Here is a 26,750-nt window from a genome sequence, read left to right on the forward strand (position 1 = left end):
TGGGCCAAAGCAGAGCGGTACGAACTACGCTGGTCGTAATACTACAGAAGGACCTATATGGCTGGCCACAACTTCCCCTAGAGCTAACTGTGGATCACTGGGGGTTTCAGAAGGCAAACCGGATCACTGCGCCATTTTCATTTTAAAGGATGTTGTCACGGCAACACAACCTGTTTAATGTAATGAAAGGTTTCAGTCCTGTCCCCTCTGTCTACAGTATATTTAGTTCCTCAAACTAAGGGCTTATTCACACAAGCACATTTGCGCAGTGTATGCAACACGCAGTGAATAGAACCCATTGATTTTAATGGGTTCGCTCACAAGTGTATTTTGCGTGCGCATTTCATTTTCCCCCTAAAAAAATATACAGCATGTTCTATTTTCATGTGTATTATTCAATGTGCGCATTGGTTTCAATGTGTTTTTCTCTCAGCGATGCTGCGAGATTGAGAAATCTTTGGACAATTCCTCACATGGAATCACCAATTAGTTTCTATGAGATCGTTAAAAAAATGGTCTTACACTCACATGCCATGTGGTGTGAATGAGAATGCAATGTGATCTGTTGGGTTTTTGGACTTTTGCTAGTGACGATTGGGTTAGAAGAGGAAGAGTTCCTATTTTTGTTGAGTACGAGTACTTTCTGCGGAGATTCGGCAGCAGCCCCTGCTCTCGGGCGGCGGCTCCCGCGGCAGGGCTTCGCCACAGGATACCGCAACACCGTGGACAATTTAGATTTGTATATATGAATAGTTTTTTTCTCAGTGATAGAAAAAAAAAAACAGCGTGCCAATGCATTATTGCTGCCACATGGATATGCAGATACCGGCTGGTGATCGGCCCATACAGCTTTATTTATACTACACTATTTGGAAGAACATGGACAATTGTACAGAACAAACACTTTTTCCTCGTGTCACCCCAATTTTCTTATAGATTGTAAGTCTTGAGAGCAGCGCCCTCAGTCATTATTCAATTTTGATTTAGTTTTACAGCTTGTGAAGTGCTGCAGTAGAAGTTGGCGCTATATAAATTATTATTAATAAAAAAACATGGAAATTGCTTTGTGAAAGTAGAAAATAGCTGAACTGAAGCAACCAATGCCAGGCGGCTTCTGCCAAGCAAAATAAAAGTCATGGGATGTACTAAACAGGCCTAGTAATGAGAGCATAGTTTTACCTTTCTTTGTCTTAGTAATACATTATCCGCAATACTTTGCGTAGGTAATAGAGATGAGCGAGCACCAAAATGCTCGGGTGCTCGTTACTCGGGACGAACGTTTCGCGATGCTCGAGGGTTCGTTTCGAGTAACGAACCCCATTGAAGTCAATGGGCGACTCGAGCATTTTTGTATATCGCCGATGCTCGCTAAGGTTTTCATTCATCCAGAAATGTGTTACAATAAAAATATATACCGGCGTATAAGGCGACGGGGCGTATAAGACGACCCCCCAACTGTCACCTTATACGCCGGGAATACAGCGGAGCAAAGAATAAAAATCATTACTCACTTCACCGATGCTTCTGCGGTGCTGCTGCAGGCTGTCGCTCCCTCCTGGTCCCCGGCAGAGCATTGCTTTCTGGACGCAGTGGTTGAAATCCCCGCCTCCAGAAACACACGTGCCTTCAGCCAATCACAGCCATTCAATGACATCATTGTCATTGGCTGTGATTGGCTGAAGGCACGTGTGTTTCTGGAGGCGGGGATTTAAAGCCCTTCGTAGAGAAAGCAATGCTCTGCCGGGGACCAGGAGGGAGCGACAGCCTGCAGGAGCACCGCAGAAGCACCGGTGAAGTGAGTAATGATTTTTATTCTTTGCTCTGCTGTATTCCCGGCGTATAAGGTGACAGTTGGGGGGTCGTCTTATACGCCCCGTCGCCTTATACGCCGGTATATATTTTTATTGTAACACATTTCTGGATGAATTGCAGGGAAGGGCTTATATATTTAAGCCCTTCCCGACAATTCATCCCGCGATCGCCGGCAGCCCATTGCTTTCAGTGGAACCTGCTGTATTGCCGGCTCCATTGAATTCAATGGGCAAACATCGTTCTTCTCTGCCACAGCTGTTACAGCTGTGCAGAGAAGAATGATTTGTCTTCTATATGTTCTCAATGGGGTCGGCGCTGCTGCCGCCGGCCCCATTAAGCGCATATAGAGAAGAGAACAGGAATCGCAGATCGCACATAGGTGCGATCTGCGATTTCTATGGCCTAAGAAGGACCGTTGGGGTTCTTGAAGCCTAAAATAACTCCTAACGGTCTCCCTATAGCAGCAGCACTTTCCCTGATTTATGTCAGAAGGCATCTGTGGCGAGCCGCGGGAGGGCAGATTTTAATACTCGGGTGACACCTAATCTCGCCAGCCACTCACTGCAGGGGGGTGGTGTAGGGCTTGAACGTTGCAGGGGGAAGTTGTAATGCCTTCCCTGTCTTTCTATTGGCCAGAAAAGCGCGCAACTTTCTCAGGGAAGAAAATGAAAGTAACCCGAACACCGCGTGGTACTCGTTACGAGTAACGAGCATCTTGAACACCCTAATACTCGAACGAGTATCAAGCTCGGACGAGTATGCTCGCTCATCTCTAGTAGGTAACTAATTAATGGCTATATTCTTCTTGCCATATAAATTATAGTAAAAAGACTCTTATTGTAATTGCCTCACAGAATAACATTTTTGCCTTCTTCTCTGACATTACAAACACTCCATGATAATTGGTCATACTAGATTGACTTTTTATATCTTTACATTAGTGATGATGCAACTGTATAAAACAGAATATGTACCGTGTTTCCCCCAAAATAAGACACTGTCTTATATAATTTTTGCCCCAAAAGACACACTATTTCCAGGGGGTGTCTTATAATACTCACCTAGTAGATTGTGTTCGGGTCCCTCACGCTGGTCTCTGGCCCTGCTGCAGGCCTCCGTGGACTCCTGGACACTGATAGAGCATTACTTCCTGGTAGCATAGCTTAAATACCCCGCTTCTAGCAAGCAATTGCTCTAATTGGTTCATCGAGCACCACGTCGGCCAATCAGAGCTGGCACTTGATTATAGCCAATCACAGCCATTCATTGAATGACATCATTGAATGACTGTGATTGGTTAATCGAACGCCGGCTCTGATTGCTTGATGCGGTGCTCAATGAACCAATCAGAGCAATCACTGGCTGGAGGCGGAGTATTCAAGCCCTGCTACCAGGAAGAAATGCTCTGGCGGCGTTCAGGACTACACGAAAGCCTGCAACAGCGCTGCAGCCCAGCAAGAGGGACCCAAATGCCGTCTACTAGGTGAATATTGCTTTTTTTCCCCCCATGTATTGTAGCTAGGATTAATTTTCGAGGGAGGGATTATACTTCAAACAACCCCCTTGCCTCCCAAAAATTAAATCTGGGTAGGGTTTATTATTGGGGTAGGTCTTCTTTTCAGGGAAACGCGGTAGGTATTACTGATGACCCTGATGTATACTTAGACCCACTCATCCCTGCTAAAATAACAAAGGCAATGTTGTTCTTAGGCCTCGTTCACACGAGCGTGGTTTTAGTGCAGATAAGGCGCGTAAAAAAATTGCGACTAACTGCTCAAAAAATAGCGTGAACGGGCGATTTCCAGCTATCAAGTCTCCAGCTTAATTAGCAGTGAAATTGCCCATTCACACGATTGGAGCTGCGTGTTGCGTGTTATCCAGCTACCACAGGAGTCTATGGAAACTCCCATACATCACGCACCAAAGATAGGTCAAGTCCTATCTTTTCACGCACTACAGACCTTAGATGCGTGTATTGCAACGGTGCATCTCCTATTTTTAAAGGTTTGTTGCGTGTCTAGATTTCCTTCAGCTAAACGCTTCTATAGGAAACCATTGATTCTATTACATGAGGTTTTTTTTCCACGCGCCTATTCTGCACTAAAACCACGCTCGTGTGAACAAGGCCTGAATCTATGTAGATTCTTAGTAGTTTTTTTCCAGAGCTGTCATCGCGCTATTAGGGCTAATTCACATGGGCATATGCGTACAACACTGTAAGTATACTCCAAAATTGTACGCCCATACACTCTGCTGGCAGAGATTGTGTAGGGCTGCGAATCTGATGTCACGGACATGTACAGTGTGGTTTTTATTTTTCCTTTTGAAATACCCGCCCTGTTCTGTATTGACAGCGTTTCATATGCACCCAATTCAAGGACTGCGTTTGATACGCGGAGAAATAGAACAAGTTGCAATTTCTCCTGCGTGTCAATACGCAGTGACCACACGCAGGTGTGAATGGAAGAGTGAAAGTCCATAGATTTTTATTGCCTCCGTTCACCGTGTGTTACATACAGGAAATATGCGTGCGTAATACACAGTGACAATACACCCGTGTGAATGAGCCCTAAGTGTGATAAGAAAGATACAACCACAGTCGACCATTTTAAATGCTTTGGAGACGAGTCCCTGTGTTACTCAAGTCACTGGCCGCATACAAACCACTGTCCTGCTCCATCTCCCCTCTCCACTACACTTTTTTAAAGGTTATTTTCACATGGGCGATAAAATTGCGCAATGCGAGTGAAAACGCAGAATTAGGAAACCCATGCTTTTCAATGGTTTCATTCACATCTGCGATGTTTTCTCTCATGCGATGTTGCAAGATTTAGAATTTGCTGCCTGCCCTATCTTTTTTTTCCCAATGGAGCTTTCGTTTTATCGCATTGCAACATACGAACTTGTGATTTTTGTGTGATGCAATACGTTTTTAACATTAGACACCTCTGATGTCTACCGCAAGAGAAAATTGCAAGCGGCAGCGATGCAATGTGAGATTATTTGTCAGGAAAAGCATCGCTGATGCTTAATCATCTCATGGGCACGTATGCAATATTGCCGCGATATTTTCGTGGCGATATCTCACTCGCCCGTGTGGAACTAGCCCGAGGGGGTTTTCCCTCCAAGTTACCCTTTTAGAAGTGTGATTCTCACCTCCTTTTATGATGTTTCCTGTGATGGGTTTATGACTTTATGGGGTTAGTCAAACGAGCGTATGCGTATACACGTTCGCCTGTACGCAACGTATATTTGCATGAATGAATTTTTGACACAATGGACTCCCGACTGTTATTGGCATTTTTAAAGATATTCACCCCGGACACTGCAGCACGCATGTAAAAAACACGCTGAAGCAATTGCTGGCAACATTTGGAAGAAATGCTCGGAATGGTAATGAAATGCCTAATTAGGGCGAGCTGTCTTTTCCAAGCGTTGCACGCAGGGTAACTGCCCCCCCCCCCCCCCCTTTTCCATCTATGGCAGCTTGCTGTGTTACACAGCGAAAGTATAAAATATACGGCCGTGAAAGATGGAGGACGTCTTATTTTTTCTCACGTAAATATTTTGCGCGGAAAAAAAGACGTTCCTCTGAACGCAAATGCATTGCTTACTCGCGTTATTTGTGCGACTTTTGTGTGCGGAAATGCCTTCGCAAATACAGTCATTTGAAGGAGGCCTCAAAAGGGAGGGAAGTCATTTTGGTAGCGCACAGGAAGGAGAAGTTGCACTATCTTTGGGCAAAAGTAGACAAAAAGAGTGAGACATGGTGGACATGCTGTACGCCTCTCCTCTGGAAGGCATTACCCATACCCAGCGACAACGGTTATTCTCAAAAGGGCTGGTGGTAAACTAAATATCGCTGAGCCAGCTATAAGAAAGGAAGGTTTGGAGAACCGGAATTCCTGTATCGAGCCTCAGGCATCCTCAGGTCGGTCTCACATGACCGGATTTAGATTGCGGAATGCGCAATACTCACCCACGCAGATGATCTGCGGTATTCCGCATCCATTAACAAGAATAGAGCAGTAGCATGTCCATTCACATGAGCGTAAATAAAATCGAAGTACGATCCATTCTTGTGTGAATTCCACACGGATGGCTTCCATTGAAGTCAATGGAAGACGTCCGACCCACAGCCCATCCGAATAGATATTGCGAATAGGTCACTGGTACCCGCGTCATCGCCTAGTGACGGCGCGGGAAGAACAAACATTTGAAAAAAAAATTGTGCTGCACATGACCGACGGCAGCTCGCGGCAGCCACCTGCAGTACAGATAAACGACGATAAGAAAAGGTATTCGCGGATGCTGGCTGCGGTCAGGGCCGGATTCCGCAGCAGGCACCCGCATGCGAAATCCGACCCATCCGTGTGGGACCGGCCAAAATAGAGTGACTTTCCTTACTTCTGAGTTTTGGGTTTGGGAGATTCGGATTCCCCAGAAAGGATGGAGACGCGGATGTCAAGCCAAGGCTGAGTCTGAACAAACACTACTCCAACTGGGCAACCCTCCTCCCAGGGACTGTGCCCATCCTGAACCAATGCCTGGCCCACCACAACACTCTCAGTCACATTTTATGCTTACTGAGTACATAAGACGATGACCCCTATCCTCTGATGAAGGAAAGCCCAAGAATGCAAATGAATTCAAGAGTTTTCCAAATATTTCATTGAAGGGCAAAAAGACTCAGACTGTGGTGAAAGTAGAAGATTCTTCAATAATATCTTTTCTAGCTTTAATACATTATTTAAAGTACTGAAAAATAGAAATCATTTTTACCGTTGCACAAGATAAAATAACGTACCTTAAATGCCATTTGGATAGTATGCTCAGAATTGGCAGGATGGCAGAGGATTGCTATGCCGATCACATACTCTCTGAAGTCTATGGTGCCATCTTTGTTCTGTAACAGAGAAAAGAAGAAATTAAATACAGTTGAGTTAACCCCGTAAAGGACGCAGCCTTGTTCGATACTTAAAGACACAACGGTTCTTTGGGATTTTCTATTTTAAAAGCCATATTTTTTTTCTTCTGTCGGCATATAGCAGTATGAGGGCTTTTACAGACTAGCGTTTTTTTTTCTCCAAATGTCAATGGGACTTTCTAATGTTAAAATCACAATCGCACAAAAATCGCAACAACGCAAACTTGCGATTTTAACATTGGAAACTCCCATTGATATTTGGAAAAAAAATGCAGCGAAATTGCAGTGAGAAAAAGAAGCCGCTAGTGGGTAAAAGCCCTGAGGGCCTGTTTATTGTATGGCAAGCTGTAGTTTTTTTTTTTATTGGTACCATTTTGGGGTACTTACGTATTCTATAATTTATTAATTTTTTTGGTAGGGGATAGAGTAAAAGAACACATCAGCCTTTTTTATGGCATTCACTATCTAGTATAAATGAGGCCATTTTCACATGGCCAAGAGAATCAAGCAAAGACTTGTGCAGTGCGGGGCACAAAAATATGAACCCCATTCTTTTGAATGGGGTCATAACCAAAAGCGATTTTATCGTGCATCGCATTGCACCGCGATGAGATCCCGGGAAACAAATCGCGGCACGTCCTATCTTTGGGCGTGCCCTCTCATCACATGGGGCCGGCGGCAGCAACACACCACGTACTAGGTGCACGCAGGGCGATGTGTGGTCTCCCCATTAAGAACAATGGTAGACACTCCGCAATCCATCGCCGCGGTCTTGATATAAAAACGCTTCAAATCTGCGAAAAAGTCGCATGTTGGCGAGTACGATATTGGACCATGATTCACAGCCCAATATTGCACTCGCCCGTGTGAAGTTAGCCTAACACAGCTTTTTTTTCTGCAGGTCGATACAATTACCACAATATCAAAATTATAATTTTTTTAGGGTTTTTCACAATGAAAACCTTTTCCCCATGGATGGAGCTTTAAGGACGTAACGATTTTTGGCTGATTTTCACCTCCATTCTTCAAAAGCCGTAGCTTTTTATTTTTTCGGCGACGCGGCCGTATAAGGGCTTGTTCTTCGCGTGGCGCACTTTAGTTTTTATTAGTGCCATTTTTTTCGGTACATAGACTATATTGTAAGGCTTAAGGGACAGTTAGGAGGGAAAGCCTCATGGGATCTGGGAGCTTTATGTACATGATGGATGGATGATATGTCACCCTCCATGGAGGAGGTTTTCTGGTTAACCAAGATATGTTACAAAGGTCATTACTGGGTCAGATGAGATGGAAGAGAGTGAGTTCTGCCCAGTGATGGACTGGTTGGCAGCGGCAGATGATTGGCTGAAGAAAAATGGCGGGAAATGGCTGTGGTTGTCAGGCAGAATCAGGTGGCCTGACCGTGGCTGGTGATTGGCCCAGAGGAACAAACAGAGGAGCAGCAGTGAGATATGGAGGTGCAGAGATGTGGGGCCATGATCTGGAAAGGAAGCAGCACCCAAGTAACAGTTCCCTGTTTGGATGGGGAGGAATAGTTTCACAGATGTCTGGAATTCCCTGCGCTTCAGCTTAGGACTTGTCAGCAGCGCCGGCCAGGAGGAGCAGAACAGGCAGAGGACATTGTGTGAACGCTTGTATCTGAGGAGGACTTGTCAGTAGAATACCACCAGCGAAACGAATGTGGAAGGAGAGAGACATCTTTTACCTTCATCCGATCGGAGGCAACTGAGACATAGCAGCAGGAACAGTGCCCACTAGATGCCAACACCAGCGGGAACAGTGCCCACCAGATGCCAACACCAGCGGGAACAGTGCCCACCAGATGACAACACCAGCAGGAACAGTGCCCACCAGATGCCAACACCAGCGGGAACAGTGCCCACTAGATGACAAACCAAGTCCTGTGCTGCTGCAGGCACAGCGTACAGGTGAAGCTCTACAAGTTGGTGAGATCTCTGGTACCCAGGTGGTATACCTGGTACGTGTGCATATAAGGACTTGTTTAACCAGTTGGGGGCGATCCGCTCGCCGCTTTTTGTGTTTGTTTTTTTGTGGGCCAGAACCAGGAGTGGCACGGGGTCCGTCCCCTCTGAGGTAGCCACGGCACGGGGGTCCGTCCCCTCTGAGGTAACCACGGCACGGGGGTCCGTCCCCTCTGAGGTAACCACGGCACGGGGGTCCGTTCCCTCTGAGGTAACCACGGCACGGGGGTCCGTTCCCTCTGAGGTAACCACGGCACGGGGGTCCGTTCCCTCTGAGGTAACCACGGCACGGGGGTCCGTTCCCTCTGAGGTAACCACGGCACGGGGGTCCCTCACCTCTGAGGTAACCACGGCACAGGGGTCCCTCACCTCTGAGGTAACCACGGCACGGGGGTCCCTCACCTCTGAGGTAACCACGGCACGGGGGTCCCTCACCTCTGAGGTAACCACGGCACGGGGGTCCCTCACCTCTGAGGTAACCACGGCACGGGGGTCCCTCACCTCTGAGGTAACCACGGCACGGGGGTCCCTCACCTCTGAGGTAACCACGGCACAGGGGTCCCTCACCTCTGTGGTAACCACGGCACGGGGTCTGTCACCCTCTGAGGTAACCACGGCACGGGGTCTGTCACCCTCTGAGGTAACCACGGCACGGGGGTCCCTCACCTCTGAGGTAACCACGGCACGGGGGTCCCTCACCTCTGAGGTAACCACGGCACAGGGGTCCCTCACCTCTGTGGTAACCACGGCACGGGGTCTGTCACCTCTGAGGTAACCACGGCACGGGGTCTGTGGTTGAGGCGGCTGCTGCTGTTAATCAGATCGGTTTTATAATTACTTGTTATTTTATAACTGTTACTTTCATATAAAGAATCAGAATAGAATGATGATAACCAGAGGAAACAAACATTTTTTATAAATCGGGGCACCGCAGTATCTGGGATGCGAGAAGGGGGGTGGGTTTTACATTTAATGGGAATCAAAGTAAAGGGAGCGGTGTGGGTACCGACATGAGGGCTCATATGGTGCCGCTCTCATCCACAGATTGTTGTTTTAGTCAGAAATCAGTACAAATTCCTTGCATCCAGGAAATAGAGAATGTCCTGCAAAAAGGCAAGACTCCAATCAGGCTCTCATGTTGGAAGTAGGCCCGGCTCATTTAAGAAGGCTCTCAGTACATCTTAGGCAGGGGTCACGCGGGACGTATTCCCAGCGGAAACCTCGTGGATTGGCCGCAGCGAAAAACTGCAAGATTTCCGCTGGGAAAGTGCTGCTTCAAGACCCGCGGCACTTAGCCGCATGCTTTTCCGTTATAGAGGAGAGCGCAGCTGCAACAGAAAAAAATATTGACATGCTGCGCCCGGGAAATCTGCGCCGCAGCGCCAGCTTCTGCCGGCTTTGCCGCAACTGATTGGCTCTCCCGTGTGGACAAGATTTTTGACAAATCTCGTCCACATGGCTGGCTAATACCAGGATTAGCGGCCGCAGGCGGACTTGCCACAGAAAAATTCTGGACAAAATTTCCGCGCCAAATCAGTCCTTTGTGAACCTAGCCTTATATGTGCATGAGTGCAAGGGACTCGGCTGTGAAGGGGTTTGATGAGTTAATTTATTTCCTATCCTGAGGTAGTTCCGTTGATCAGGACATAGATGAGGGCAGAGTTGCATGTCATTCCCGGGACGCAGCATGTCAATTTTTTGTCTTCCATTGTGACCCCGCTCCTCTATGGAAAAGCTGGTCGCAACAGAAAAGCGTGCGGCGAAGCTGCTCCAAAACCCGCGGCTTAGTGCAGCTGGTTTTGGAGCTATGCTTATCCAGCAGAAATGTCATGTTTTTTCAATACAGCAAAACCGAGAAATTTCTGCCGGGAATACGTCCCGTGTGACCCCAGCCTTACAGAGTGCGATAGCGCGGGATCTCACGCTATCCTCACGGTGTAACTGTACGCCCTGTGGAGCTAAGTACCATGTCGTGGCAAGGGGTTAATCACTTTTATTACATCTTTTTGGGGGGCGAAATAAACAAAAACATTTTTGACTCCATCTTTTTTTCGTTCCTTTACAAAAAAAAGGGAAAGCACACAAAATACTTGTTTTACATGGATTTAAATTTTTATTTTGCTTCTTTTCTAGGTAGGGTACTTTAACCTATGATTCAATGATTGCTCAGATTATAGGAAAAAAAAGATAACACGCTATGACGACCCATCGGCCCTCTGCAACCGGATGGTAGAGGGCCAATGACATTAAAGAGGGAGCTCACTTCTTTTGTTGGTAGCTTACATTGCGGCCTGTAAAGGGTTAACAGTAGTGATGAGCGAGCATACTCGCTAAGGTCAATTGCTCGAGCGAGCATTGCCCTAAGTGAGTACCTGCCCGCTCGAGACAAAAGGTTCGGGTGCCGGCGGCGGGCAGGGAGCTGCGGGGGAGAGCGGGGAGGAATGGAGGGAAGATCTCTCTCTCCCTCTCTTCCCCCCGCTTCCCCCTGCTGACTGCCGCTACTCACCGCTCCCCCGCGCTGGCACCCGAACCTTGTGTCTCGAGCGGGCAGGTACTTGCTAAGGGCAATGCTCACTCGAGCAATTGCCGTTAGCGAGTATGCTTGCTTATCTCTAGTTAACAGCTGAAATCAAAGTTCTCTGTAATTCCTATGATAGAGGTATTTCCGCTATCCGTTACTGCCCTGCAGTTGGCGCTGACTCAGTCCTGAGCTCTCGCCATCTCATTATGGTACACGTACGGCATTTCGTGCGAACCCCATCCCTACCGTGACATACATATATATATATATATATATCATGGGGTGGGAAGGGGTTAAATGAAACGGTTTGACATTTTCAACACTTCACATCCATGTTTACTATTGTAAAAGGGTGTTCTGGTTTCAGAAAATGAATGCTATTCTTTGCATAGTGAAAAGTTGTGCAACTTCACAATATACTTTCTGTATCAGATCTTCAGAGATTTTAAGAACTCAGCTTGCTGTCATTTTAATAAGAAACATTCCAGGTCATGTGATGAACGTCCGTACAGTTATGTGTCTTGTATCTGCCATACACTTGTGTGCCCACCACCACATAACCAGATTTTTACCCCCTAAAAAAGTTTCAATTGAGTGACAGCAAGCAGAGATCTTGACATATGTGAGAAACAGAAAAAAATATTGGAAAATTGCATAACTCTTTTGTTATACAGAAAATAACCTTTATTTTCTGAAGCCGGACTACCCCTTCAGTGTGACAGGGTTTAAGAAATCAAACGTTATCCTTGTGTTGTTACAGAGCCGCTTGGTGTGTAGAGACATAGGAAGCATGCTGGGCAATATAGTTGGCGAGGCAATGTATGGCACCCTTAGGCCCCTTTCACACTGGTGATAGCACTATTGGCGCTACAAAATCGCGTGTACATTTTTTTCTAGAGAGAAATCCCGCATTGAATTGCCGCCGCGTGCGATAAAATGACGCAACGTTTTATCGCAAAAGTCAATGGGACTTTCTAATGTTAAAATCGCATCGCAACACGATAAAACGCAGGCTCACTGGCTCACTGGTTTCAAAATGTGCTTTTTTATTAATGCCTCATGCGAAAATCGTGCGATTTTTGCGGTGTTATACGAGAACATCGGAGACTAATTAGGCTGCCCAGCCGGCTCAATACCATCACGGGTGTATCCCGCGCCAATGTGAACTGGAAAGGCAATGTGGAAAGTACATTAGAATGTGCACATGTTCGCACAACAGCCCACATCGTTTACGGATCGTATTTGTGCACGCATTAGCGCCGTGTATTTGTGGAACAAATTATGCTTCCCCCCCCCATCTGCAAAAAAATTCACACTTATTGAAATGTCTAATTAGGCCGCCTTCACGCGACCGTATGCATTTTTACGTTCGCCCGTACGCACCGTATTATCGCAGATTTGCCACGATTGAGACTCGGACGTTATTTGCGTATTTCATGCCATTCACACAACAGTACCGGATAGGAGCGCGGTTACACTCGCGAGAGGATGTGGTAGCACTCTATTCAGAGCGCAATGACGTCAAGCTCTCGCAGGCGTGAACACGTTATGTGACGGAGCCCTCGGGGGCGCACACAAGTGTCTGTAAAAACGGAGCGTCTTTTATCAAGTGTTTTGCTCGCAGAGCTGCGTTTTTATGCATTTTGTTTTTGTGCGCGTTTGCCCGCGTTTTTACGACGCATTTTGTACAGTAACAATAGGATGTTGTCGCCACGTTTTTTACGCCCCCTATTCATTTCAAAGGGCGATTTAGTGGGCGAAATATGTGCCGAAACGCCGAAAATGGGACACGCTGCGTGTAAAATATGGTGCAAAAACGCTAATGTGAGGCCCCATGAAATATGTAGAGCTTCAGTGCAGAGTAGTACGCGGGCATGAAAAACGTGCGTAATACATGGTATAAAACCGCTTGTGAGGGAGCGGCCCTAACACTGCTTCTCCCCTGTTGTCAGACAATGGCCGCCGATCGCCATAATCAGTGGAATAGAAGGGTCTATATAACAAGATGGCGTCTGCCGGCCTTCTGTACTGTGAACTATTAAGAACTACAGAGCGATTCACTCGCTAGGAAACCCGAATGTTCCTCAGTAACTTCTCCATTTTTGTCTGGCTCCTCATGAGGAAGATGCTGATGCCTGAGGCGGCCCGCAGGCTGTTGCCCCCGGCAACCAATCACAGAGCAGCTTTCGCTTTCCCTCAGCTCTGTTTAGGACAGTTTTTGTTTTATCCCCCTTCATAAATCTCCCGCCATGTCTGTCAGACCATCAACTCTCAGCAACGTGCGCCATTCCCCTGACGTCGTGACACGACCGCTAGACAGGTGTGCGCCACAGACATGTACTCCGGTGAGCATCTCGTGGCAAACGGCTCCATTTAATCAGTGTCAGAATATATCTATGAAGGCTGCGAGACGCGCAAAACTTGTGTGAATATGAATTATGTATTATGTCCATACACACGAGCGATGCTGTGAGGGGGAAAAAACAAAACAAAAACGCAGCAGGTCGTATTTTTTTCCCGCGTTCCTCAGTCTGCCTCGCCCATTGATTTCAATGGGACCTTAAATACGTTGCATGGCTCTCGTGCGATGCGATGATTCCCATTGGAATCAACCAGAAACACTTCTGATCCGCTCTTATGTGTGAGACTCGCACCAGAGGATCGGAATTTCACAGAAGCAATATGAAGCGTTTTTGGCTGAAAGTCGCCTCGCAGCCGCGGAGTAAAAAGTTGATAAGCGTGATATCGGGCCAAAAATTGCGCCCGCCTGTGTGTAACTAGCCTCAGAGACGTGATATGGCGGGAGGCTGCCGCCATCACTGGTGTCACACTAGCAGATGGCCGGCTATATGCAGATTCACATACAAAAGGTCATGGATGCTGCAGGCGCCATTTTCTGCACTCTTCAGAGGGAATGAGGCAAAAGAGTACAAAGTTAGGGCTTAAGCAGACAAGCGGATGCACAAATATGCTCACCGCAATGGAGGGTGTTGGTGCATGAACACGTTAGAAGTCTTGTTTACTGTTCAAACCCGTGTAATCGCGTGCGTTAAAAAAAAACAAAGAAAGCGGGCAAGGCCTATCTTTTCTCGCACGCGAGAAACACGGTCGTCAGAATTAAACCATTAAGATCAATAACTATGCTTCTTCATGTTGTGCGTGCGCAAAAAGCTCCACAACCGCGTTCATCTGTTTACGGGCTTATTTAGACGACCTTTAGTGCTGTTAGAAAAGAAAAAAAAACATGAAACACGACCCCGCGAAGCGCTGGATTCCAAGGTGTTCGGTCTGACGAACAATTTTTTGACGCTTAAAATATTGCGCCTTGAAAAATAGGACATACGCGCCCGTTTTCAGTCGTGCATTTTATATGTCACGTGAAAAGACAGGTCTTCAGGGAGTTACCGGCGTACAACGCAGGGAAAAGAAGGAGGCTCACCCCAACTAGGCGTTCATCGACCTTCTGAGGATTCTACAGCGATCGCTGGTTTCATCGCTTCTGCGTGCTTTTTTTACATTCAAACGGCAGCGAATACAGATCAGGACTTGATTCATTCATCTGGGGCGACCGTTAAACACATACGGTCGTGTGAAGGTGGTCTTAGGGCTTCTTTACACTGGCAATTGCGGCAAAATCGCGTCTTTTTTCCCACAATTTGAGCGTCAGTGCTGCTTTCTCTCACAAAAAGATCAATGTCGCTTAAGATTTTCTCGTGTGATTTTTTATTTTTTTTTTCTTCACGCAATTTTGTAGTAATTTTTGCGTAAAAGTCAATAAGACTTTGTAATGTTAAAAATGCATTGCACGGTCGTGCTTTGCGATGCGGTAAAAGGGAGCCAGTATAGGGAAAAAACGCAAAACGCAGAAAGATAGGGCATCCCGTGATTTTTTTTTTTCACGCAACATCGCATGAGTAAAAACATTGCAGATGTGAAGGAAAGCATTAAAAATCATAATTCTGCATTTTTACTAGCTCCTGCATGGCGCAAAAATTGCATGATTTTATCACGTGTGGGTTTTGCAGGAAGGGAATCGGCCTGTATATGATCTGATTTATAAGTCCGGCGCACACGACCGTAAACGTAAAACGCTGCACGTTGCCGCTGTGGAGCCGGCCTATCGCTGCGTATGGCAGCGGTTTTGCACTGCGCATGACGATGTATCTCGCTCACACTGTCGTGCGCAGACTTCCTGGTTTTGTTTAATTTTCAAGCTCTGTCGCTTTGCAATGGCGCGTATAAACGCCGCACATGCGCAGTGTAATTGTGTATTTATAGCGTAAATTACGTGGCCATAGAGAACAATGGGCTTCATGACACAGTAAAGGCTACGGCCTCTTTCACATGCGGACCTACGCGTGCAAAAATCACCGCAGAAAAATCACGCGACTATTAGGAGGAATGGTTTCCTACGGGATCGTTCAGATGTTTTTTGCGCATGTAACATTTCTTTATCTGAACGTTCGCATAGAAAACCGTCGGTTCCAATAGCTGCAGGTTTTTTTACGTGCGTGATTTTTGCACACGTAGGTCCTCGTGTGAATGAGCCCTTAACCGGGCCCTTTTGTTTTTTGCTCCCCCGTTCTAATAAATCATAACTTGTATTTCTCCGTCGCCGTCGCTGTCTGAGGGCTCGTTTTTTGCAGGCTGAAAAAAAATTGTAAGTGGAAAAAAAAATGAAATTCCGCCATCTTTTGGTGCATCTTGTTTCTACGGTGTACACACTGCAACGGAAATGACATGATAGCTTTAATCTATGGGTCAGTACGAATACTATGTTACCAAATTTATGTAGTTTTTTTTCTTTTTTCGCCGTACTACTTTTATTTTTTCCAAGATATTTAATTTTTTTTAATTATCTTCTGCCGCCATTTTCTGACGGCCATAACTTCTTTATTTTTTCGTTGACGCAGCTGTGTGAGGGCTCTGTTTTTGCAGGATATCCTGTAGTTTTCCGTTGGTACCATTCTGGAGCACATGTGACTTTTTCATCCCTTTTTATTACATTTTTTTCTTAAAGACGGGGTGTCCAAAAAGCAAAATTCTGGTGTTTTTTTTTCTTTCCTGATGACGTTCACTGTGCGGGGTAAATAATGTGCTACTTTGATAGGTTGGTCATTTACGGAAGCACAGTTGTTTTTTTTCTATTTAATAATTAAAATAACCTTTTATTTTTTTATATAATTAGTAAGACTTTTTAAAACTTATTTTCACTTTTTTTTGTCCCAGAGTGAACATGAGCGTGTGATGCTCTGATCGCTCTTGCAATATGATGAAATGCCATAGCCTTACATCATACTGCGAATTGACAGGCAGTCTACCAAGCCACCCCACGAGAATGCCTGGATAAGCATTCTGCTTTGACAGTCCTGGGGCCTTTCAGAAGGCCCCTGGCTGCCATGACACCCGCACGGCTCCCTGTGATCTCCATAGGTTCATTCTCATAAGCGTGTTTCTCACCTCATCTTTCTGCATGACAGGGAAGGGTTGTGACCCAGCGGACGTCGCAGCGAGAAGATGACCGCCGGCCCTTATTAAGCTTTACATCGGCACTGTATGCCACGGAAAGGAGGTATCGTGCGTGTGAACTGGCATTGTGAGTGCAACCCGATTACTGTAAACCTTGTTTATGCACAAATACGCTCCACTGCGACAATCGTCTTGTCGCGTACATTCGTCTGCCGAAGCCCTAGGGCCTCTTTCACACGGCGATTTAGCACGCTGATTTCTGTGCAGAAAAGCGGTCACAGAAACCGCAATGATTTTTACGTGCATTTGTGCTCCTGATATTCCATTAGAGTCTAGGGGGGTAAGCAAATGCGCTCTCATATGCATAAAATTGCGCCGACGGCTCCTTCACACGAATGTACTTTAGTCCCCTTATAATCACAACCGTATAAAGGGAAAAAACAAAACCGCGGATCTCTATGGGATTTCAGTGGTTTTGTTTTCACCACCTCCTTTCCTGCCCGTGATTTGTACGCATGATTTGCCCGTGCTGCCGAGCGTAGTTTCGCCTGTGCCAGTCTGAATAAGCCTTAGGCCTTATTCACAGGACGCCTTTTACATCAGTATTTTGTGAGCCAAACCAGGAGCGGCCCAAAATACGGAAGAAATGAAACTCTTCCCAATTAGACTTTCTCTCCACTTCTGGTTTTGGCTCACAAAATACTGATAAAAATCCGCCCGTGTGAATAAGCCTTCAATTCTGTGTGCATGAAAAGAAAAATTGTGTCTCACTGGCTTGGCAAGTGATTTATATGCGATGCGTTTTTTCTGTCATATTGGAGCAATATATGATTTTTTTTCACTCGCGTGAAAGTAGCGTGCACAGTATATACAAAATAGCTGAAAAAGCGCAGCTTTAGGCCTCTTTCACACAAGGGTTGCATTTATACGCAAAAGCATCGCGTGGAAGAAATGCGGCAGCGCAGCATTGCTGCAATCTAATTCCTTTTGGAATTAGCGCTGTCTCGTCCATTCACAGGGCTGCATCGCGTAAATGGACTCCGCTGCCGCGCTCGGCAGAATGGCTTCTATTAAGCCTTAATAGCTAAATAGAAACCAGCCGTCTTCTGCAACAAGCGGCGGTAAACTCCTTCCCCCTCTCTGCGATTTTCGGCAAAAGATAGGTCATGGCCCATATTTTGATGCTGTGCGGGAGGGGAGGTAATAATCGCCCGTGTGAATGAATGCATTGCAGTCCAATGCTTCACATGGCGGCGATTTGTGGGCGACGTTTATCTGCGAGAAAACATTTGTATGAAAGCAGCTTTATGAGTGCGATATCAGTCCGATTTTCTAATAGCGATATTGCGCTTGCCCGCGTATGTGTATTCGCATCTGCAGATATTTTGCTGGCTTTTGTGCATTCAGAAAAATACCCACCGCTGCTCCCAGCTATTGAAATTAGTCTAACGAGTTCTGGATGCGTTCCTTTCCTGCGCAATTACGCAGCGTATCACGCACCTCCTGGCATATCACATGCATATTTGTGTATCCCCATTGACTTCTATGGGGACTTTTGGTGTGCAAAAATGCCGCAAAATAGAGTATGTTGCATATTTTTTGCGTGAATTGTGAAAACGCGCATTTGTGAACAAACCCATTGAAATCTACAGGGTTCTATTCGCTGCGTAAATGCGCACGCAAACACACCCATGTGAAGCCAGGAGTTCCTGCACATGGACATTTACACGCGTGTGTTAGCATGCGCAAAATTTCTGAGCACAATACGCAGAGAATAAAACCCATTGATTTCAATGGATTGGTTTTCATTTCCTTTTTTTTTTTGCCCAAATGCGAAAAAACCGCTGCATGCTCTACTTTTGTGTGCATTTAAAGTCTATAGGGAGTGCGCAAATGTGCGTGCAATACGCTGTTCAATTCCACGAGAAAAATAACACACCTGGAACTCACTAGGGTAAATAACCATTTAAGTCGGGGAGGGCTCGTTTGCAGCACGCAAATGAATAGGCCCTGTGACACAGAAATGACAGTAAAATACACGTAAAAAAAAAATTGTTCACTGCGTGCAAAAACGCATACGCCCATGTAAAGCCCTTAGCACTCCTTCACACGCGCGTGACGCAATCACGCGAGTGTGTGACGCATTTCCACTCTAAAATGGAGCGCAATCACTTCGTCTTGTGAGCGTTCCTGCGCAGGTAAGTGTCCTTTTCTGCACTGGCGGCCCTGTTCACACCTGAGAGGGACACAACCAGCGGTGAAAATTGACCAGTGGTTGCAGTTCCCACAGCCGATTCTCTGCGCGCAAAAGCACTCGTGTGAAAGAGCCCTCACTGATCTCTAAGGGCTCATGTCCACGGGCAAAATAAGAATTAAAATCCGCAGCGGATTTTAACTCTTCTCCTGCCCGCGGATCCGCACCCCATAGGGATGCATTGACCACCCGCGGGGTAGATAAATACCCGCGGATCGTCAATAAAAGTGATTTTAAAAAAAATGGAGCATGAAAAAATCTGGACCATGCTCCATTTTCATGCGGGTCTTCTATTGAAGCCTATGGAAGCCGTCCGGATCCGCGGGAGACAAAATTCGGAATTTACTCACACCCTCCGTTTCTTCTCTTCGCGGCGGCGCCATCTTCTCTCCGTCGCGGCCGGATCTTTTTTTTTTCTTCGGGATGGCGCATGCGCGGGGCACGTCACCGACGTCATCATGCGCATCCGCCGAGCCGAAGAAAGAAGATCCGGCCGCGACGCAGAGAAGATGACACCGCAACGAAGAGAAGAAACGGAGCGGATGGGAGGTGAGTTAATTCTCATTTATTCTTATTTTCAGCCCTCATGTCCGCGGGGCAGGAGGGACCCGCTGCAGATTCTACATGGAGAATCCGTAGCGGGCCTGATTTTCCCCGTGGACATGAGGCCTAAGGCTTTATTCACACGAACGAGAAACTTGTGCAATTTCTGTGTGATGCAATGCGCACAAAACACGCACGGATGTGAAGTCCATTCTTTTGAATGGGCTCATACACATGAGCGATGTTTTCCCGCATCGCGGCACGTCCTATCTTTGGGTGAGCTCTCGCATCGCATCTCCCATCTACCTCACTGAAAGGAATCCCCGCAGGGATGAAGGGAATCCCTGCAGCTTGGGACGACCTTCATCGGCAAAGGAAGGGGGAAAGAGATTAACATCCCCGTAGGGACTCCCTTTATCCCCACAGGGATGTTAAACACCGTCCCCCCTCCCTTTGCCGGTTGGCTCGCATAGTCTCCCATAAAAGTCTATGTGGCGTCAAAATTAGAACATTTTCAATGTTTTCACTCATTCGATGTTGCAAGAAAAAAAAATAGCGGCGTGTTCTATCTTTCTGCGCTTTATCTCCCATGTTTCCCTATGGCGCCTCCTTTTTATCACATTGCAAAGCACCAACTTGTGATTTCCATGCGATGACTTTTTAACATTAGAAAGTCCAATTGACTCATAAATCGCGAACGGCAGCCATGTTTTGGGGGAAAAAAGCAGCGCTGATGCTCAAAAAAATTGCGGGGAAAAAAGTAGCGATTTTGCCACGATATCGCGATCGCCAGTGTGCAGGAGCCCTTAGGGAGCTTTCACATGAGGGGGGAAGATAGTCGCACCACAAAACCATCATCAGACTTCTCGCGGTTATTTTCAAACTCCTGCACTCGGACGAGGAGTTTGAAAACCCAACGAATGGGAAGAAATTCCCCTCGTTCAGGCACACCGCAGCTCCGTACTGCCGAGTGTAGTTGTGCCCGCACTCATCTGGAACCGCCCTCACTCTGTATTTGGTCTTTCTTGTGGTTTTCTTTGCAGGTGTATAAAACTACAATTTTTCACACACACACAAAAAAAAAAAAGCGCAAAAATCTCACACAGATTCACTGAATTTAATTGATTTGAATGAACAATTTCGATCAGTAATACAGACCATAACGGGACGTACTGCGATTTTTTTTTTCACGCATGTAAAATACACATGTGAAAAACACAAGTCTGATTGCCCTAACACAAATCAATGGCGTTTATGCTATCCGTATAAGGGTGCCCACCCACTGGCGTTTTTTTTTCACTGCGAAATTCGCAGGTTTTTTTTTTTCTGCAGGGGGTCTATGGGACTTGTAATGTAAAAATCGCGATCGCGCAAAATCGCGATTTACCGCGATATCGCGATTGCGATTTTAGCTTTGCATGTCCCATAGCCCAAAGACCCCTGCAGAAAAAAAAAAACGCTGCGAATTTCGCAGTAAAAAAACGCTAGTGGGTGGGCACCCTTAAGCGCGTAATCTGGAGCGCAAATACACCCGTGTGAATGAGGCCTGAGTCTAAGGGTGGCTTCACACGGGCGTATGCGTTTTTGCTAGCACAAGGCATTTGTGAGCGTGTTTGCATGCACAGAGCATCTTCACATGGGCACAAGACACACGCCCGCCCTGATTTAAATGCGCATTCTTTCACGGATCCCATTGTACATTTGTCCACCCCGCATAGACTTCTGCTCACGCAAAAAAGGATAATGTGTACGAACCCATGCGTCTCTGCATTTTGCACATGTACATTTTATCCACACGTGTTAATACGTCCGTGTGCCGGATCCCTAAGACACTACGCCTGCTGTGATTGACTAGTGCTGCCCACATGAGCGGCTCTGGCCAGTGAGATCTGCATGCACACAGTATGCATCAGGTAGTCGAAAAAGCGGTCCAGCCATCATTGTTTGGCCAGTACCAGAGGATGTGCTTTAAGGGGTTGTACCAAGATATAAAGAGATCTAAAGTTACTCAGAAGATGGGGAGTAACTCTATGATCAGTGGGGTGTAACCACTGGGGTTCCCACGAGTCCTGAGTATGGCGGTCCTGACTGTCCCCACAGAAATGGAGGACATGCATGCATTCCATTTATTTCAATGACAACACCGAAATTACCGAATACAAGGACAATGTCTGTCTATAGAGGGGGACTGGAGCATTATATCAGGAAAAATGAGCTTCGGCCATTAAACAGATATAATATGATCATGATCAGTGTGGAGTTTTGCACAAGACTGAAGTTTTATTATTGGGGTTATTTAGTTTAGCAAAAAAGACGGTTGGGGGGGGGGGTGGCGACCTAATAATTATGTATAAATATATCGGGGGACAATACCGAGATCGCTCCCATCATCTGTTTATACCCAGGACTGTGCCAACAGAGCGCCCTCTACGTCTAGAGGAAAGAAGGTTTCTACACCGACATAGAAGGGGGTTCTTTACTGTAAGGGCAGTGAGACTATGGAACTCTCTGCCTGAGCATGTAGTGATGGTGAACATGATAAGCGTACAAGAGAGGCCTGGACGCCTTTCTTGGGCGTTACAATATAATATGTTATAGTCACTGATTACTTCAGAAGGGTCCGTGACCCGGGGATTATTCTGATTGCCAGATTGGAGTTGGGAAGGAATATTTTTCCTAAAGTGAGTATAATTGGCTTCGGCCTCATTAGGTTTTTCTCCTTCCTCTGGATCAACATTGCAGGATAGCAGGCTGAACTAGATGGACACAAGTCATTTTTCAGCCTAACACTATATGCTACCAAGTTCCCAAAAGTTACACGTCTCAAGTTGTGACATCTTATAGTAAGCCTTATAATATAAGACTTACCCGGTCAAACAGTGCGAACAGCTCTCTTAGTAGATCCGACACCGGCAGCTTGAGATGATTGGCAAACTCTTCTATTCCAATCCTTCCTCCCTTTGACAAGTCGGCAATAGATGCGTACACTTCCAGCTGTTTCTCAAAATTGTTCCATTTTAGGCTGAAAACAAATTGTTGAAAGTAAGTAATACAGTAACAAATATAAGTAAGGTAAACGTATTGGGGCACAATCATTTGGCATAGTTTTGGCGCAGAGATTAGCGCTAGCGTGTGTGCTTGTCAAGAATCTGGCACTAGTTTTTGCTTAATGTTAAATATTCTTTAGGACTCACATAGGCGCAGCGATCTACAGCCGCAGTGAGGCTGAAAAAAAACCGCGTAATCATGCGATACTTCCGCTGTGCTCACAGCGGAAGTATCACGTGATGCATGGCTTCCATTGACTGCAATGAACGCCAGCTGCGCGTTTTTCCGCAATTAGAACATGCCACGATTTATTTCATGCTGCGTGAACATTTAAAGGCAGTAAGCTATTGGGTTCATGAAACGCGGCAGAAATCCATCCGTGGGCATTAGCCCCAAGTAGGTAATTCCTGCCTTGACTCCTCTTTTAGGTCCATTGACTTACTTGCCAAAATATATATTCACCTCAATTCACAGCTCATCTAGGCTACAAAATCAGCGTGTATACCAGAACTATCCCTCCGACTATAAAAGTCAGCGTGTATACCAGAACTATCCCCCGACTATAAAAGCCAGTGTGTATACCAGAACTATCCCTCCGACTATAAAAGTCAGCGTGTATACCAGAACTATCCCCCGACTATAAAAGCCAGTGTGTATACCAGAACTATCCCTCCGACTATAAAAGTCAGCGTCTATACCAGAACTATCCCTCCGAGTATAAAAGTCAGCGTGTATACCAGAACTATCCCCCGACTATAAAAGCCAGTGTGTATACCAGAACTATCCCTCCGACTATAAAAGTCAGCGTGTATACCAGAACTATCCCCCGACTATAAAAGCCAGTGTGTATACCAGAACTATCCCTCCGACTATAAAAGTCAGCGTCTATACCAGAACTATCCCTCCGAGTATAAAAGTCAGCGTGTATACCAGAACTATCCCCCGACTATAAAAGCCAGTGTGTATACCAGAACTATCCCTCCGACTATAAAAGTCAGCGTGTATACCAGAACTATCCCTCCGACTATAAAAGTCAGTGTGTATACCAGAACTATCCCTCCGACTATAAAAGTCAGTGTGTATACCAGAACTATCCCTCCGACTATAAAAGTCAGCGTGTATACCTGAACTATCCCTCCGACTATAAAAGTCAGTGTGTATACCAGAACTATCCCTCCGACTATAAAAGTCAGCGTGTATACCAGAACTATCCCTCCGACTATAAAAGTCAGCGTGTATACCAGAACTATCCCTCCGACTATAAAAGTCAGCGTGTATACCAGAACTATCCCTCCGACTATAAAAGTCAGCGTGTATACCAGAACTATCCCCCGACTATAAAAGTCAGTGTGTATACCAGAACTATCCCTCCGACTATAAAAGTCAGCGTGTATACCAGAACTATCCCCCGACTATAAAAGTCAGCGTGTATACCTGATCTATCCCCCGACTATAAAAGCTAACAACACACGGACGAGTGCGATATCGGGCCGTGAATCACTCGCTCCCCGACATGCGATTTCCCCGCGGATGTGAGGCATTTTTATCTCAAAACCGCCTCGCATCACTTCGGGTAAGTAGCCGTGCCGGAGGATAGCTAATAGCCGTGGCAGAGGATCGCAGAGTTTCTCTCATTGTTTTCAATGGGAGACCTCGCATTGCATCGTGTGCGCCTAGCATGTGGCGCATTGCTGCCGCCGGCCCCATAGAAAACAATGGGACTGCTATGTAAGTTTATGCAGCAAGATAGAACATGCTGCAGTTGGTTACCTGCAGTGCATTGTGGTGCCATGCGGGAAAACATCCTTCATGTGTAGGACTCAATTCAAAAGAACGGGATTTATATTTGTGCGTCTCGCATGATTTTCTCGCCAGTGTGAAGGCGGTCTAAAGCAAAGAGCTTATTCAAAGATTTGGGAAGTTTTTGCCCATGACAAACCTATTGTTCTCTTATCTTAACACAACAAAACCCATTAGAATCAATTCCAAGTGTCAGTAAACCACCCTGATAATGCAACGTGATGACGGTGTGCCGCGCTAAGAGTCAAGCTTAAGACCAAGGCATCTGTACACTGAAAAGAAAAGTCAAGCGGCACAAAAAAAAACTTTTTCAGAAACCTGTGGCTTTGTTTAAACTTCCATGTTATTTTTTTGCATTAGACTTCCTACACAAGGACGAGTGAGACGTCGGGCCATGAAGGTGCCCGATACCGCGCTCATGAGGCATTGCTCAGGCATAAATACATTGGTGAAGTTCCGATCCTCTTGCACGAATTTCAGGTGCGATAGAGGATCGGAAGCGTTTTCCATTGATTTAAATGGCAACCTTGCATCGCACTCGCATGCACATTGCATGTAATGCAAGAGCAATGCGAGGCATTAAAGCTGTGGCGATGCATTCTGAGGAGTGTGAGGAGTTAGAGCATGCCACGATTTTTTTCCCACACTGCAATTCATATTCTTGTGAGATTGGTGTGTCTCGCAGTGCACAGATGTCGTGCAATTTTGTTGGCCACACATATGGACTATTTATGGATGATTACTGGGGGCTGGGTGACTGATGACAGCATGAAGTATTGCTAGCGCATGAACAAAAAAAATATATGTAAGCCTTTCATTGCCCAAATACGTTGCGCAGGAGCATGCATATTTGTGCTTGCGCTCGCCTGCAGAAGCCTTTAACAAAAATCAATCAGCAACACACCTCCATGCATCAATAGGTGGCGACGATGATGAAAGTGTGTTTGGGTCGAATGGTAGTATTAAGGATTACTCATCTCCCATACAATCTGCATTGGCCTGTGTAAAGACTATTTAAATGAGCGCAGATCTTGATGACCTGCGCTCATCATCTAGCTCAAATTGAGTCAAGTAATGAGAACTCAAATTCAACTTTTATACAAAAAAAAGGGAACAACTGCTTCTCACTTTAACTTCCGGCTGATTTTTGTGAACTCCACAAGCCCAGCCTCCATGGGTAAAGTCAGGTCTCTAGCTGTTAGCATTAGTCTGCAGTCTTCATAGGTATGATCAGTGAATGGTATTCCAAGTGACCTGCAAAAGACAGTAAACCATTGTTAATGGTAGGAGCTGCTAAGGAAGGCTCCAAATCCACATCCAATACACAAAAATAAAGCTGTGTACTCCCATTCTAACACTTTTTATTTTTATTTTTAGGTGACTTGGACATTTTCGCTCCTAAGATCTGCGTTCAACCAACAGACTGGCCTAATGTCACACGATGTCAATAGTAAGTAGCTTGTGCCTCTTACAACTAGGAAGTAGCTTGCTTTCTCCCGCGGGGTTTTGAACGATAATCGTTCCATGTAAAAGCAAGCAGAAAATGAACGACTGGATCAGAATCGTCCAGTTGTTCACTGATGAGGGGAGAGGACAGAATATGGGGGATGTAATGAGGGGAGAGGACAGTATATGGGGGATGTGATGAGGGGGAGAAAACAGTATTTGGGGGATGTGATGAAGGGGAGAGGACAGTATATGGGGGCTGTGATGATGGGAGAGGACAGTATATGGGAGATGTGATGAGGCTGTCAAGCAGCCTAGCAGTGGTGTAAATTCACCACTTCCAGTGGCGTCAAGGTAAATCATTACCAGACAGTATATGCAGGATGTGATAAAGGGAGAGAGGACAACATGGGGTCTGTGATTGGGGGGAGAGGACAGTATATGTGAAATGTGATGAGAAAGGAGAAGACAGTATATGATAATTGTGATGTATAGGGGATATGATGAGCGAATAGGATAGTATACGGGGGATATGATAAGGGGAGGGGACAGCATATAGGGGATGTGATAAGGGGAGAGAGGATACTATATGGGGGATGTGATGAAGGAAAAGGTTAGTATGTGGGGATGTGATGAGAAAGAAAGTAAAGTATATGGGGGATGTGATAAGGGGAGAGAGGACAGTATAAGGGATATTATGAGTGGAGAGGACAGTATATGGGGGATGTGATAAAGGGAGAGAGGACAGTATAAGGGATATTATGAGTGGAGAGGACAGTATATGGGGGATGTGATGAAGGAAGAGGACAGTATATGGGGGATGTGATGAGGCAGGACTGTATATGGGGGGATGTGATGAGGGAGGACAGTATATGGGGGGGATGTGATGAGGGAGGACAGTATATGAGGGATGTGATGAGGGAGAGGAAGGTATATGAGCGATGTGAT

At 46.1% G+C, this 26,750-nt stretch overlaps 1 protein-coding gene across 1 annotated transcript in view; it reads right to left on the reverse strand.

The window, feature by feature from the left end:
* LOC136601610 (lysophosphatidylcholine acyltransferase 2-like) overlaps positions 1-25,605 on the reverse strand; it is a 48,783-nt gene extending 23,178 nt beyond the window's left edge. The window contains exons 1-3 of the mRNA XM_066588838.1: positions 25,485-25,605; positions 22,377-22,530; positions 6,620-6,718 (exon numbers count right to left, since the gene is read on the reverse strand). Coding sequence (XP_066444935.1) covers positions 6,620-6,718; positions 22,377-22,530; positions 25,485-25,561 — 330 coding nt within the window. The 5' untranslated portion in view covers positions 25,562-25,605. The remainder of the gene's footprint in view (positions 1-6,619; positions 6,719-22,376; positions 22,531-25,484) is intronic.
* Between the last annotated feature and the right edge of the window lie 1,145 nt (positions 25,606-26,750).

The sequence above is a fragment of the Eleutherodactylus coqui genome, unplaced genomic scaffold (assembly GCF_035609145.1).
Source record: "Eleutherodactylus coqui strain aEleCoq1 unplaced genomic scaffold, aEleCoq1.hap1 HAP1_SCAFFOLD_73, whole genome shotgun sequence".
Classification (NCBI taxonomy): Eukaryota; Metazoa; Chordata; class Amphibia; order Anura; family Eleutherodactylidae; genus Eleutherodactylus; species Eleutherodactylus coqui.